This window comes from Oncorhynchus mykiss, chromosome 22 (genome assembly GCF_013265735.2).
Source record: "Oncorhynchus mykiss isolate Arlee chromosome 22, USDA_OmykA_1.1, whole genome shotgun sequence".
In the NCBI taxonomy this organism is placed as follows: Eukaryota; Metazoa; Chordata; class Actinopteri; order Salmoniformes; family Salmonidae; genus Oncorhynchus; species Oncorhynchus mykiss.
In genome coordinates, this window is record NC_048586.1 from 48172209 (window position 1) to 48188519 (window position 16311).

General features: G+C 41.1%; 1 protein-coding gene across 4 annotated transcripts in view; it reads right to left on the reverse strand.

The window, feature by feature from the left end:
- LOC110501956 (integrin alpha-V) overlaps positions 1-16311 on the reverse strand; it is an 80282-nt gene that overhangs the window by 32448 nt on the left and 31523 nt on the right. For all 4 annotated transcript variants that reach the window (XM_036959469.1, XM_036959468.1, XM_036959467.1 and 1 more), the window contains 5 exons: positions 12905-13027; positions 12503-12547; positions 9520-9563; positions 7494-7550; positions 1027-1079 (listed from right to left, as the gene is read on the reverse strand). In XM_036959469.1, coding sequence (XP_036815364.1) covers positions 1027-1079; positions 7494-7550; positions 9520-9563; positions 12503-12547; positions 12905-13027 — 322 coding nt within the window. The remainder of the gene's footprint in view (positions 1-1026; positions 1080-7493; positions 7551-9519; positions 9564-12502; positions 12548-12904; positions 13028-16311) is intronic.

Genomic DNA, 16311 nt, shown 5'->3' on the forward strand with positions numbered 1-16311 from the left:
TACATTTTTTGACTCAATACTACTTGTTTTCCAACCAAAACTTTTTGTTTGATTAATTTTTTACATAAATACACTAATTTAAGCTTTTTTTTCTGGCAAAACATGTGGCAGGATATTAACTTTAAAGCTGCAACAACAACAACAAAATCAGCCCCATGACAAACTGTGTAAAATTGCAGGAAATTAGCTTGAAAACTGCAATATGTTAATCTCCCATGCCAAAGAGGCAGGCCTTTAAAAACGTCCCTTTCCAGAGCCCGAGACATGTTTCATCCAGCCCTACATTGCTGAACTCATAGTAAAACTCCTTGTATTCTATGTGAATCCCACTCAAGTTGTGTTCTGAATTTGCTGTCACAAAAGGGGTCCACAAAAGTGCCGCAAAAAAAGAGAACTTGAGAACTTCTGAAATAAACTACAATTTTTTTTTTTGCCAAGATATTCAACTGCATCTGAAAACAGTCAGGAGTCTGGTGAGGATGTGTCATTACCCATATACGGTCACGCCTGCGTCTTCATCTGGAGATTAATTAGCGAGCTCTGCTACAGGATGAGAACATCTATCGCCTTGAGCTGATAGATTTTTAGTTTGTATAAAGTCAGGCCCTCTATTTATACCATTAACAAACATGCTCCAGGAGCAACGCCGTGTTGACTAGAACACCAAGAAAACAAACACAACAAATAAACAAAACTACCTGAACTTGTCCAATAAAAAAACACTTGTTGTCCTTTTGCACCAATGAACACGACCTTGGATAGACTGTAAAGAGGTCACAACCTACTAAGATAGAGCCCAGGTCCCAAATGGTAACCTATGCCCTATGTAGTGCACTATTTCTGACCAGGGTCAATAGGGCTCAGCCCTACATAGTGCACTACTTTTCACCAGGGTAAATAAGGCTCTGCCCTATGTAGTGCACTACTTTCACCAGGGTCAATAGGGCTCTGCCCTATGTAGTGCACTATATAATGGATTAGGGTGACCTTTGGGACATGGCAGTAAGTGTACCCATCATTACTTACCCATCGTTATTGATGTCGGTCGCTGCCACAGAATGGCCGAAGTAGGCAGCCATCTGAGGAGACAGGGAGAAATACAATGTATTTAACCATCACCCCACAGAGACCAACACGGTGCTGAATAAGGTTTACTACAGAGACCAATACGGTGCTTAATAAGGTTTACTACAGAGACCAACACGGTGCTGAATAAGGTTTACTACAGAGACCAACACGGTGCTGAATAAGGTTTACTACAGAGACCAACACGGTGCTGAATAAGGTTTACTACAGAGACCAATACGGTGCTGAATAAGGTTTACTACAGAGACCAACACGGTGCTGAATAAGGTTTACTACAGAGACCAACACGGTGCTGAATAAGGTTTACTACAGAGACCAATACGGTGCTGAATAAGGTTTACTACAGAGACCAATACGGTGCTGAATAAGGTTTACTACAGAGACCAACACGGTGCTGAATAAGGTTTACTACAGAGACCAACACAGTGCTGAATAAGGTTTACTACAGAGACCAACACGGTGCTGAATAAGGTTTACTACAGAGACCAATACGGTGCTGAATAAGGTTTACTACAGAGACCAATACGGTGCTGAATAAGGTTTACTACAGAGACCAATACGGTGCTGAATAAGGTTTACTACAAAGACCAATACGGTGCTGAATAAGGTTTACTACAGAGACCAATACGGTGCTGAATAAGGTTTACTACAGAGACCAATACGGTGCTGAATAAGGTTTACTACAGAGACCAATACGGTGCTGAATAAGGTTTACTACAGAGACCAATACGGTGCTGAATAAGGTTTACTACAGAGACCAATACGGTGCTGAATAAGGTTTACTACAGAGACCAGTACGGTGCTGAATAAGGTTTACTACAGAGACCAATACGGTGCTGAATAAGGTTTACTACAGAGACCAGTGCGATGCTGAATAAGGTTTACTACAGAGACCAATACGGTGCTGAATAAGGTTTACTACAGAGACCAATACGGTGCTGAATAAGGTTTACTACAGAGACCAATACGGTGCTGAATAAGGTTTACTACAGAGACCAATACGGTGCTGAATAAGGTTTACTACAGAGACAAACACGGTGCTGAATAAGGTTTACTACAGAGACCAATACGGTGCTGAATAAGGTTTACTACAGAGACCAGTACGGTGCTGAATAAGGTTTACTACAGAGACCAGTACGGTGCTGAATAAGGTTTACTACAGAGACCAATACGGTGCTGAATAAGGTTTACTACAGAGACCAATACGGTGCTGAATAAGGTTTACTACAGAGACCAGTACGGTGCTGAATAAGGTTTACTACAGAGACCAGTACGGTGCTGAATAAGGTTTACTACAGAGACCAATACGGTGCTGAATAAGGTTTACTACAGAGACCAGTACGGTGCTGAATAAGGTTTACTACAGAGACCAGTACGGTGCTGAATAAGGTTTACTACAGAGACCAATACGGTGCTGAATAAGGTTTACTACAGAGACCAGTACGGTGCTGAATAAGGTTTACTACAGAGACCAGTACGGTGCTGAATAAGGTTTACTACAGAGACAAACACGGTGCTGAATAAGGTTTACTACAGAGACCAACACGGTGCTGAATAAGGTTTACTACAGAGACCAATACGGTGCTGAATAAGGTTTACTACAGAGACCAATACGGTGCTGAATAAGGTTTACTACAGAGACCAATACGGTGCTGAATAAGGTTTACTACAGAGACCAATACGGTGCTGAATAAGGTTTACTACAGAGACCAATACGGTGCTGAATAAGGTTTACTACAGAGACCAATACGGTGCTGAATAAGGTTTACTACAGAGACCAATACGGTGCTGAATAAGGTTTACTACAGAGACCAGTACGGTGCTGAATAAGGTTTACTACAGAGACCAGTACGGTGCTGAATAAGGTTTACTACAGAGACCAACACGGTGCTGAATAAGGTTTACTACAGAGACCAACACGGTGCTGAATAAGGTTTACTACAGAGACCAATACGGTGCTGAATAAGGTTTACTACAGAGACCAGTACGGTGCTGAATAAGGTTTACTACAGAGACCAATACGGTGCTGAATAAGGTTTACTACAGAGACCAATACGGTGCTGAATAAGGTTTACTACAGAGACCAATACGGTGCTGAATAAGGTTTACTACAGAGACCAGTACGGTGCTGAATAAGGTTTACTACAGAGACCAGTACGGTGCTGAATAAGGTTTACTACAGAGACCAACACGGTGCTGAATAAGGTTTACTACAGAGACCAATACGGTGCTGAATAAGGTTTAATACAGAGACCAATACGGTGCTGAATAAGGTTTACTACAGAGACCAACACGGTGCTGAATAAGGTTTACTACAGAGACCAATACGGTGCTGAATAAGGTTTAATACAGAGACCAATACGGTGCTGAATAAGGTTTACTACAGAGACCAGTACGGTGCTGAATAAGGTTTACTACAGAGACCAATACGGTGCTGAATAAGGTTTACTACAGAGACCAATACGGTGCTGAATAAGGTTTACTACAGAGACCAACACGGTGCTGAATAAGGTTTACTACAGAGACCAATACGGTGCTGAATAAGGTTTACTACAGAGACCAACACGGTGCTGAATAAGGTTTACTACAGAGACCAACACGGTGCTGAATAAGGTTTACTACAGAGACCAATACGGTGCTGAATAAGGTTTACTACAGAGACCAACACGGTGCTGAATAAGGTTTACTACAGAGACCAACACGGTGCTGAATAAGGTTTACTACAGAGACCAATACGGTGCTGAATAAGGTTTACTACAGAGACCAATACGGTGCTGAATAAGGTTTACTACAGAGACCAACACGGTGCTGAATAAGGTTTACTACAGAGACCAACACGGTGCTGAATAAGGTTTACTACAGAGACCAACTCGGTGCTGAATAAGGTTTACTAAAGACACCAATACGGTGCTGAATAAGGTTTACTACAGAGACCAACACGGTGCTGAATAAGGTTTACTACAGAGACCAATACGGTGCTGAATAAGGTTTACTACAGAGACCAATAGGGTGCTGAATAAGGTTTACTACAGAGACCAATACGGTGCTGAATAAGGTTTACTACAGAGACCAATACGGTGCTGAATAAAGTTTACTACAGAGACCAGTACGGTGCTGAATAAGGTTTACTACAGAGACCAATACGGTGCTGAATAAGGTTTACTACAGAGACCAATACGGTGCTGAATAAGGTTTACTACAGAGACCAGTACGGTGCTGAATAAGGTTTACTACAGAGACCAATACGGTGCTGAATAAGGTTTACTACAGAGACCAGTGCGATGCTGAATAAGGTTTACTACAGAGACCAATACGGTGCTGAATAAGGTTTACTACAGAGACCAATACGGTGCTGAATAAGGTTTACTACAGAGACCAATACGGTGCTGAATAAGGTTTACTACAGAGACCAATACGGTGCTGAATAAGGTTTACTACAGAGACCAACACGGTGCTGAATAAGGTTTACTACAGAGACCAATACGGTGCTGAATAAGGTTTACTACAGAGACCAGTACGGTGCTGAATAAGGTTTACTACAGAGACCAGTACGGTGCTGAATAAGGTTTACTACAGAGACCAGTACGGTGCTGAATAAGGTTTACTACAGAGACCAATACGGTGCTGAATAAGGTTTACTACAGAGACCAGTACGGTGCTGAATAAGGTTTACTACAGAGACCAGTACGGTGCTGAATAAGGTTTACTACAGAGACCAATACGGTGCTGAATAAGGTTTACTACAGAGACCAGTACGGTGCTGAATAAGGTTTACTACAGAGACCAGTACGGTGCTGAATAAGGTTTACTACAGAGACCAGTACGGTGCTGAATAAGGTTTACTACAGAGACCAGTACGGTGCTGAATAAGGTTTACTACAGAGACCAGTACGGTGCTGAATAAGGTTTACTACAGAGACAAACACGGTGCTGAATAAGGTTTACTACAGAGACCAACACGGTGCTGAATAAGGTTTACTACAGAGACCAATACGGTGCTGAATAAGGTTTACTACAGAGACCAATACGGTGCTGAATAAGGTTTACTAAAGAGACCAATACGGTGCTGAATAAGGTTTACTACAGAGACCAATACGGTGCTGAATAAGGTTTACTACAGAGACCAATACGGTGCTGAATAAGGTTTACTACAGAGACCAATACGGTGCTGAATAAGGTTTACTACAGAGACCAGTACGGTGCTGAATAAGGTTTACTACAGAGACCAACACGGTGCTGAATAAGGTTTACTACAGAGACCAACACGGTGCTGAATAAGGTTTACTACAGAGACCAATACGGTGCTGAATAAGGTTTACTACAGAGACCAGTACGGTGCTGAATAAGGTTTACTACAGAGACCAATACGGTGCTGAATAAGGTTTACTACAGAGACCAATACGGTGCTGAATAAGGTTTACTACAGAGACCAATACGGTGCTGAATAAGGTTTACTACAGAGACCAGTACGGTGCTGAATAAGGTTTACTACAGAGACCAGTACGGTGCTGAATAAGGTTTACTACAGAGACCAACACGGTGCTGAATAAGGTTTACTACAGAGACCAATACGGTGCTGAATAAGGTTTAATACAGAGACCAATACGGTGCTGAATAAGGTTTACTACAGAGACCAGTACGGTGCTGAATAAGGTTTACTACAGAGACCAGTACGGTGCTGAATAAGGTTTACTACAGAGACCAATACGGTGCTGAATAAGGTTTACTACAGAGACCAACACGGTGCTGAATAAGGTTTACTACAGAGACCAATACGGTGCTGAATAAGGTTTACTACAGAGACCAATACGGTGCTAAATAAGGTTTACTACAGAGACCAATACGGTGCTGAATAAGGTTTACTACAGAGACCAATACGGTGCTGAATAAGGTTTACTACAGAGACCAATACGGTGCTGAATAAGGTTTACTACAGAGACCAATACGGTGCTGAATAAGGTTTACTACAGAGACCAGTACGGTGCTGAATAAGGTTTACTACAGAGACCAACAAGGTGCTGAATAAGGTTTACTACAGAGACCAATACGGTGCTGAATAAGGTTTACTACAGAGACCAATACGGTGCTGAATAAGGTTTACTACAGAGACCAATACGGTGCTGAATAAGGTTTACTACAGAGACCAATACGGTGCTGAATAAGGTTTACTACAGAGACCAACACGGTGCTGAATAAGGTTTACTACAGAGACCAATACGGTGCTGAATAAGGTTTACTACAGAGACCAGTACGGTGCTGAATAAGGTTTACTACAGAGACCAGTACGGTGCTGAATAAGGTTTACTACAGAGACCAGTACGGTGCTGAATAAGGTTTACTACAGAGACCAATACGGTGCTGAATAAGGTTTACTACAGAGACCAACACGGTGCTGAATAAGGTTTACTACAGAGACCAACAGACCAACACGGTCTCTGTGTGGACCGTAACAGACTCCCTGTCTCTGTGTGGACCGTAACAGACTCCCTGTCTCTGTGTGGACCGTCACAGACTCCCTGTCTCTGTGTAGACCGTCACAGACTCCCTATCTCTGTGTGGACCGTCACAGACTCCCTGTCTCTGTGTGGACCGTAACAGACTCCCTGTCTCTGTGTAGACCGTAACGGATGCCCTGTCTCTGATGTCCTGTCTCTGTGTGGACCGTAACAGACGCCCTGTCTCTGTGTGGACCGTAACAGACTCCCTGTCTCTGTGTGGACCGTAACAGACTCCCTGTCTCTGTGTGGACCGTCACAGACTCCCTGTCTCTGTGTGGACCGTAACAGACTCCCTGTCTCTGTGTGGACCGTAACAGACGCCCTGTCTCTGTGTGGACCGTAACAGACTCCCTGTCTCTGTGTGGACCGTAACAGACTCCCTGTCTCTGTGTGGACCGTCACAGACTCCCTGTCTCTGTGTGGACCGTAACAGACTCCCTGTCTCTGTGTGGACCGTAACAGACTCCCTGTCTCTGTGTGGACCGTAACAGACTCCCTGTCTCTGTGTGGACCGTCACAGACTCCCTGTCTCTGTGTGGACCGTAACAGACTCCCTGTCTCTGTGTGGACCGTCACAGACTCCCTGTCTCTGTGTGGACCGTAACAGACTCCCTGTCTCTGTGTGGACCGTAACGGATGCCCTGTCTCTGTGTGGACCGTAACAGATGCCCTATCTCTGTGTGGACCGTAACAGATGCCCTGTCTCTGTGTGGACCGTAACGGATGCCCTGTCTCTGTGTGGACCGTAACACATGCCCTGTCTCTGTGTGGACCGTAACGGAGATTCCAAGAGGAACCCTCAAAACAAATCATATTAATTATGTCAACATTTCTTTCATCCTGCCGGCTCAGAGTCGGAATGCACGCACGCACAGTTTCATGTAAAACCACTACCATCTCATACCGTACCTGTGTTCCTGTGAAGTTCAGGACAGACTGCATATTCCTCCCATTGAAGATGTTCACCTACATGGCAAGACAACATAACTGACTCGGTTTTTCGTTTTTCACCCACAATGACTGACACAGTGACATAATAATAGTTAGCCTAGTCGATCTAGTCTGTGTGTGTTTTAGCCATGGCAATAATAGTTGTCTATAGCACACACAGCACAGATGCAGTAAAGAGATAAATTGAACTGACCAAAACAATGGAAATGCCATGGCAACGCCACTCACGCCCCCCCTCCCCTTAAAAAAATGTGCCTGCATTTAAGCTATTGTTAATATGTGTATTTCACACTATTTGGGGTAAACATCAGAGTGTAATGCTTGTATGGATGTCAACCCTGACACATGTTTATGTCATCGCCACTAATCAACTTATATTTCAAAATGGCTTCAAGTACCACCACCAAGTTCTATGCTACCAGCTTACACCAACAGAAGTTAGCGTTTAGCAGATATTTTTTTATAAACTGAAAATAACTATTTCTAAATATTAGTCAGCGAAAACAGAGAAATAGATCTAATTTCGTATTTTAGTAACCACATTGTGGGCCTGTTAGAATCATGACGAATATGATGAATATCCACATTGTAAAATCAGAATTTTTGAATGTGCTCCAATGGAGTCCTTGTTCTTCCCTCATGGTATGTTGACCTCTTTAACACATGTATAGTACAGCTCTCAAAAATATTTTAGCTCAATGATGGGAAAGCATTCAGACCCCTTCACTTTGTAGCAAATGTATATAATTAAAAAAAAAAAAAAAAACAGAAATATCACATTTACATAAGTATTCAAACCCTTTACTCAGTACTTTGTTGAAGCATCCTTGGGCAGCGATTACAGCCTCGAGTCTTCTTGGGTATGACGCTACAAGCTTGGTACACCTGTATTTGGGGAGTTTCTCCCATTCTTCTCTGCAGATCCTCTCAAGCTCTGTCAGGTTGGATGGGGAGCGTTGCTGCACAGCTATTTTCAGGTCTCTCCAGAGATGTTTGATCGGGTTCAAGTCCGGGCTCTGGCTGGGCCACTCAAGGACTTTCAGAGACTTGTCCCGAAGCCACTCCTGCGTTGTCTTAGCTGAGTGCTTAAGGTTGTTGTCCTGTTGGAAGGTGAACCTTCACTCCAGGCTGAGGTCCTTAGCGCTGTAGGGCAGTTTTCATCAAGGATCTCTCTGTACTTTGCTCTCTTCATCTTTCAATCTCCTTACTAGTCTCCCAGTGGCCACTCTATCATATGGCCACTCTATCATAAAGGCCTGATTGGTAGAGTGCTGCAGAGATGCTTGTCCTTCTGGAAGGTTCTTCCATTTCCACAGAGGAACTCTGGAGCTCTGTCAAGGTAATTATTAGGTCCTTGGTCACCTCCCTGACCAAGGCCCTTCTCCCCCGATTGATCAGTTTGGCCGGGTGGCCAGCTCTAGGAAGAGTCTTTGTGGTTCCAAAATTCTTCCATTTAAGAATGATGGAGGCCACTGTGTTCTTGGGGTCCTTCTTGGGGTCCTTCAATGCTGGTACCCTTCCCCAGATCTGTGTCTCAACACAATCCTGTCTCGAAGCTCTACGGACAATTCCCTCGACCTCAAGGCTTGGTTTTTGCTCTGGCATGCACTGTCAACTGTAGGACCTAATATAGACAGGCGTGTGCCTTTCCAAATCATGTCCAATCAATTGAATTTACCACAGGTGGACGCCAGTCAAGTTATAAAAACATCTCAAGTATGATCATTGGGGTATTGAGCATAGATTGAAGATATTTTTTTTTTTTACTTAAACCATTTTAAAATAAAACACAACAAAATGTGGAAAAAGTTAAGGGGTCTGAATACTTTCTGAATGCACTGTAAATAAAGGTTAATCTCTCGTTGACAGACTACGTAGATATTGAGCATTTGACAAAAAATACACACAATTTTGGTTCTGGGTTAACCAAGATTAAATGAAAGCTAAATAATTGTTGTATACAAAATGAGCTCATAATACTTACATAGCCCAGAGCTTTGTCTCCCCTGGGTACCCCGGTAATGTAATCTGTACAACAGAAGAGAAATAACAGAAATAATGTTAAAACTAGATCACCATTGAACTGTTCTATATAGAATGTTAGAATGAGATCACCATTGAACTGTTCTATATAGAATGTTAAAACTAGATCACCATTAAACTGTTCTATACAGAATGTTAGAATGAGATCACCATTGAACTGTTCTATATAGAATGTTAAAACCAGATCACCATTGAACTGTTCTATATAGAATGTTAGAATGAGATCACCATTGAACTGTTCTATATAGAATGTTAGAATGAGATCACCATTGAACTGTTCTATACAGAATGTTAGAATGAGATCACCATTGAACTGTTCTATATAGAATGTTAAAACCAGATCACCATTGAACTGTTCTATATAGAATGTTAAAAATAGATCACCATTGAACTGTTCTATATAGAATGTTAAAACTAGATCACCATTGAACTGTTCTATATATAATGTTAGAATGAGATCACCATTGAACTGTTCTATATAGAATGTTAAAACTAGATCACCATTAAACTGTTCTATATAGAATGTTAAAACTAGATCACCATTAAACTGTTCTATATAGAATGTTAAAACCAGATCACCATTGAACTGTTCTATACAGAATGTTAAAACCAGATCACCATTGAACTGTTCTATATAGAATGTTAGAATGAGATCACCATTGAACTGTTCTATATAGAATGTTAAAACCAGATCACCATTGAACTGTTCTATACAGAATGTTAAAACCAGATCACCATTGAACTGTTCTATATAGAATGTTAGAATGAGATCACCATTGAACTGTTCTATATAGAATGTTAGAATGAGATCACCATTGAACTGTTCTATATAGAATGTTAAAACCAGATCACCATTGAACTGTTCTATATAGAATGTTAAAACCAGATCACCATTGAACTGTTCTATATAGAATGTTAAAACCAGATCACCATTGAACTGTTCTATACAGAATGTTAAAACCACATCACCATTGAACTGTTCTATACAGAATGTTAGAATGAGATCACCATTGAACTGTTCTATACAGAATGTTAGAATGAGATCACCATTGAACTGTTCTATATAGAATGTTAAAACCAGATCACCATTGAACTGTTCTATACAGAATGTTAAAACCAGATCACCATTGAACTGTTCTATATAGAATGTTAGAATGAGATTACCATTGAACTGTTCTATACAGAATGTTAGAATGAGATCACCATTGAACTGTTCTATACAGAATGTTAGAATGAGATCACCATTGAACTGTTCTATATAGAATGTTAAAATCAGATCACCATTGAACTGTTCTATACAGAATGTTAAAACCAGATCACCATTGAACTGTTCTATATAGAATGTTAGAATGAGATCACCATTGAACTGTTCTATATAGAATGTTAAAACCAGATCACCATTGAACTGTTCTATATAGAATGTTAAAACCAGATCACCATTGAACTGTTCTATATAGAATGTTAGAATGAGATCACCATTGAACTGTTCTATATAGAATGTTAGAATGAGATCACCATTGAACTGTTCTATATAGAATGTTAAAACCAGATCACCATTGAACTGTTCTATATAGAATGTTAAAACCAGATCACCATTGAACTGTTCTATATAGAATGTTAAAACCAGATCACCATTGAACTGTTCTATACAGAATGTTAAAACCACATCACCATTGAACTGTTCTATACAGAATGTTAGAATGAGATCACCATTGAACTGTTCTATACAGAATGTTAGAATGAGATCACCATTGAACTGTTCTATATAGAATGTTAAAACCAGATCACCATTGAACTGTTCTATACAGAATGTTAAAACCAGATCACCATTGAACTGTTCTATATAGAATGTTAGAATGAGATCACCATTGAACTGTTCTATACAGAATGTTAGAATGAGATCACCATTGAACTGTTCTATACAGAATGTTAGAATGAGATCACCATTGAACTGTTCTATATAGAATGTTAAAATCAGATCACCATTGAACTGTTCTATACAGAATGTTAAAACCAGATCACCATTGAACTGTTCTATATAGAATGTTAGAATGAGATCACCATTGAACTGTTCTATATAGAATGTTAAAACCAGATCACCATTGAACTGTTCTATATAGAATGTTAAAACCAGATCACCATTGAACTGTTCTATATAGAATGTTAGAATGAGATCACCATTGAACTGTTCTATATAGAATGTTAGAATGAGATCACCATTGAACTGTTCTATATAGAATGTTAAAACTAGATCACCATTGAACTGTTCTATATAGAATGTTAGAATGAGATCACCATTGAACTGTTCTATATAGAATGTTAAAACCAGATCACCATTGAACTGTTCTATATAGAATGTTAGAATGAGATCACCATTGAACTGTTCTATATAGAATGTTAAAACCAGATCACCATTGAACTGTTCTATATAGAATGTTAGAATGAGATCACCATTAAACTGTTCTATACAGAATGTTATAATGAGATCACCATGGAACTGTTCTATATATTATGTTAAAACTAGATCACCATTGAACTGTTCTATATAGAATGTTAGAATGAGATAGATCACCATTGAACTGTTCTATATAGAATGTTAAAACTAGATCACCATTGAACTGTTCTATATAGAATGTTAAAACTAGATCACCATTGAACTGTTCTATATAGAATGTTAGAATGAGATCACCATTGAGCTGTTCCATTCTGGAACCTTAAGTATCACGCACAGAACTAAGACATTCCAAGAACACATTACTGTACCAAACCCAGAGATTACAGTATGGAGCATCCCACTTTTACAAAGTGACAAAATAACATGAGTAGGTGAAAGGTCATGTACGCAGTCCTAAACAGAGGAAGGAGTGTTGATGGAGACAGAAGAGACATCAGTAGACGGGAACAGTTTGATGGCCAAAACTTACCATCTTCTCCATCAGCATTGAAGTCACCGACAGTCACAGAATAACCTGGAAGTAAACATAAAATAAATACCTAATAAGCCAGAAGACATGGTGCCAGCGGAGTAGAGAACCGTTGACGTACTACATTCTACAACAACAGACCATGCACAGTTTAACAACATTGCTAAATCCTCTGCCACAAAACCCTAAGAGCTCATTAAACTCTTTAACGATAGTTATGAGCCTCTTACAGAGCCAAAACAAGAGCTTCAACACCACTTGACAACATGCTAATCAAAGTAAGCAAACATATATTTAACCAGAAAATGAATATGTGGCATGGCACTCTATTCCCTACGGGCCCTGGTCAACAGTAGAGCACTATAGAGGGAATAGGGGGCCGTTTGGGACAACAGGACTTACCTAAATAGCTGTCATCGTACTGAGCGCTGGCAGACTTAGTGGTCAGCTGGTTACTGTAAGGAGTGTAGTATTGTCTATTGAACCTGGTGATGATCTCAGAGATATCATCACTTATCAGCTGACCTGTGGAAATAACATACAGCGTTGTACATATCACCTTATGTTATTAATAACATATTAATAACATATTAATAACATACAGCGTCGTACATATCACCTTATGTTATTAATAACATATTAATAACATATTAATAACATATTAATAACATAAGGGCTTCTACTCCTTAATGACAAAATGTTAGTGAAAAAGCAGGGTCAGGGGGTGAGAGAGGGTTTGTGTAGCCTAATTTGTTTTGGTCTAAATTGTGCTTCTGCTTACATTTTTCACAAAAAAATGCTTCAAGGTTCATAGAATGTGAGAATCTAATATAAACTGAGTGCACCAAACATTAGGAACACCTTCTACTATCGAGCTGCAGACTGGCATTGGCACCCATACAAATGTTGACCGCTTTTAAATTCCACCCCTCCCTAATCAAATTAACTCAGTGCCTACCCAGCATAGCAGCAGCCAATGAGCCGCCCCGTTACGAACAACTTTGACAGCTTTAAAAAAGGGGCTGTATTTGCTCCTTTGACTCACAACAGGATGTTGCGGCGAGCAGCACACCCAAAGAAAAACAACATCTCAACCTGTTCCCTGAGTCACAGAATCTGTCACAGAATTAAGAGACCAATTCTAGGGAGAGAGGATGTTTTTGTAATGTTACACGGTTGCCATGTTCTCAGAGTACAAGATATTGTCCTGGACTCATTTCGTGGGACTGTTGCTAGAACATTCCTGTGTCCAGTTACCTGAGGTTTAGGAGAAACTTCCATCAATGTCCCACCAAACATACAGAGAGCATGGCTGCTTTGTTCTCTTCTCAGAACATAAGATATTACTGTTATAGACACATTGCAAGAACATTCCTGTGTCCAGTTGTCAGGACGTCGCCTGATGGTCCCAGAGGAAACATCTTGTTACTGTGGCCCAGCCCATCAATACTCTGATTGGTCAACCACTGTTACTGTGGCCCAGCCCATCAAGGTCCTGATTGGTCAACCACTGTTACTGTGCCCCAGCCCATCAAGGCTCTGATTGGTCAACCACTGTTACTGTGGCCCAGCCCATCAAGGCTCTGATTGGTCAACCACTGTTACTGTTGCCCAGCCCATCAAGGCTCTGATTGGTCAACCACTGTTACTGTGGCCCAGCCCATCAAGACCCTGACTGGTCAACCACTGTTAACTGTTGCCCAGCCCATCAAGACCTGACTGGTGAACCACTGATCCACATCACATCTTGTTACTGTTGCCCAGCCCATCAAGACCCTGATTGGTGAACCACTGTTACTGTGGCCCAGCCCATCAAGACCTGACTGGTCAACCACTGATCCACATCACATCTTGTTACTGTTGCCCAGCTCATCAAGGCCCTGATTGGTCAACCACTGATCCACATCACATCTTGTTACTGTTGCCCAGCCCATCAAGGTTCTGATTGGTGAACCACTGTTACTGTTGCCCAGCCCATCAAGGCTCTGATTGGTGAACAACTGTTACTGTGGCCCAGCCCATCAAGGTCCTGATTGGTCAACCACTGTTAACTGTTGCCAAGCTCATCAAGGTCCTGATTGGTGAACCTCTGTTACTGTGGCCCAGCCCATCAAGACCCTGATTGGTCAACCACTGTTAACTGTTGCCCAGCCCATCAAGGCCCTGATTGGTTGGTGAACATCTTGGTTCACGGCATTCTAATCTTCCTGCTATGTCAACATGTCCATCTCAGTTATCAGTTCAAGAGCACTTCCTCTTATCTGTGACTGTATTCATAATACAGCACTTCCTCTTATCTGTGACTGTATTCATGATGCAGCACTTCCTCTTATCTGTGACTGTATTCATGATGCAGCACTTCCTCTTATCTGTGACTGTATTCATGATGCAGCACTTCCTCTTATCTGTGACTGTATTCATGATGCAGCACTTCCTCTTATCTGTGACTGTATTCATGATGCAGCACTTCCTCTTATCTGTGACTGTATTCATGTATTCATGATGCACCACTTCCTCTTATCTGTGACTGTATTCATGTATTCATGATGCACCACTTCCTCTTATCTGTGACTGTATTCATGATGCAGCACTTCCTCTTATCTGTGACTGTATTCATGATGCAGCACTTCCTCTTATCTGTGACTGTATTCATGATGCAGCACTTCCTCTTATCTGTGACTGTATTCATGATGCAGCACTTCCTCTTATCTGTGACTGTATTCATGATGCAGCACTTCCTCTTATCTGTGACTGTATTCATGATGCACCACTTCCTCTTATCTGTGACTGTATTCATGATGCACCACTTCCTCTTATCTGTGACTGTATTCATGATGCACCACTTCCTCTTATCTGTGACTGTATTCATGATGCAGCACTTCCTCTTATCTGTGACTGTATTCATGATGCAGCACTTCCTCTTATCTGTGACTGTATTCATGATGCAGCACTTCCTCTTATCTGTGACTGTATTCATGATGCAGCACTTCCTCTTATCTGTGACTATATTCATGATGCACCACTTCCTCTTATCTGTGACTGTATTCACGATGCAGCACTTCCTCTTATCTGTGACTGTATTCATGATGCAGCACTTCCTCTTATCTGTGACTGTATTCATGATGCACCACTTCCTCTTATCTGTGACTGTATTCATGATGCAGCACTTCCTCAACCATATATGTATGTTTGGTAGGACATTGATAGAATATTCTCCTAACCCTCAGAAAACTGGACACGTGAACATTCCCATGAAACTTTTCTAGGACATTTAATATCTTAAGTTCTGAGAACATAGCAACCACATTCTTGGTAAGTTTTATTTGACATTAAGGGAATGGTCTCTGGGAAACATTCCTTGCACATCACAGGAACATTCCTATGAGACTCTTAAGGGAATGTTCTCTAAAGTTGTGGGAACGTTTGTTGCTAGCTGGGCAGTCACTCCTGCAAGCCAGTGTCATGATCTCACAGACTACCGCTCACTTGTCAGCCTAAGAGCTGCATTCACCACAGCTATTTTTAGGCAGTCAAAGTATTACTGCATTGATAACAGCCACAGTTAGGCAGTCAAAGCATTACTGCATTGACAACAGCCACTTTTAGGCAGTCAAAGCATTACTGCATTGACAACAGCCACAGTTAGGCAGTCAAAGCATTACTGCATTGACAACAGCTACAGTTAGGCAGTCAAAGTATTACTGCATTGATAACAGCCACAGTTAGGCAGTCAAATTATTACTGCATTGACAACAGCCACAGTTAGGCAGTCAAAGTATTACTGCATTGACAACAGCCACAGTTAGGCA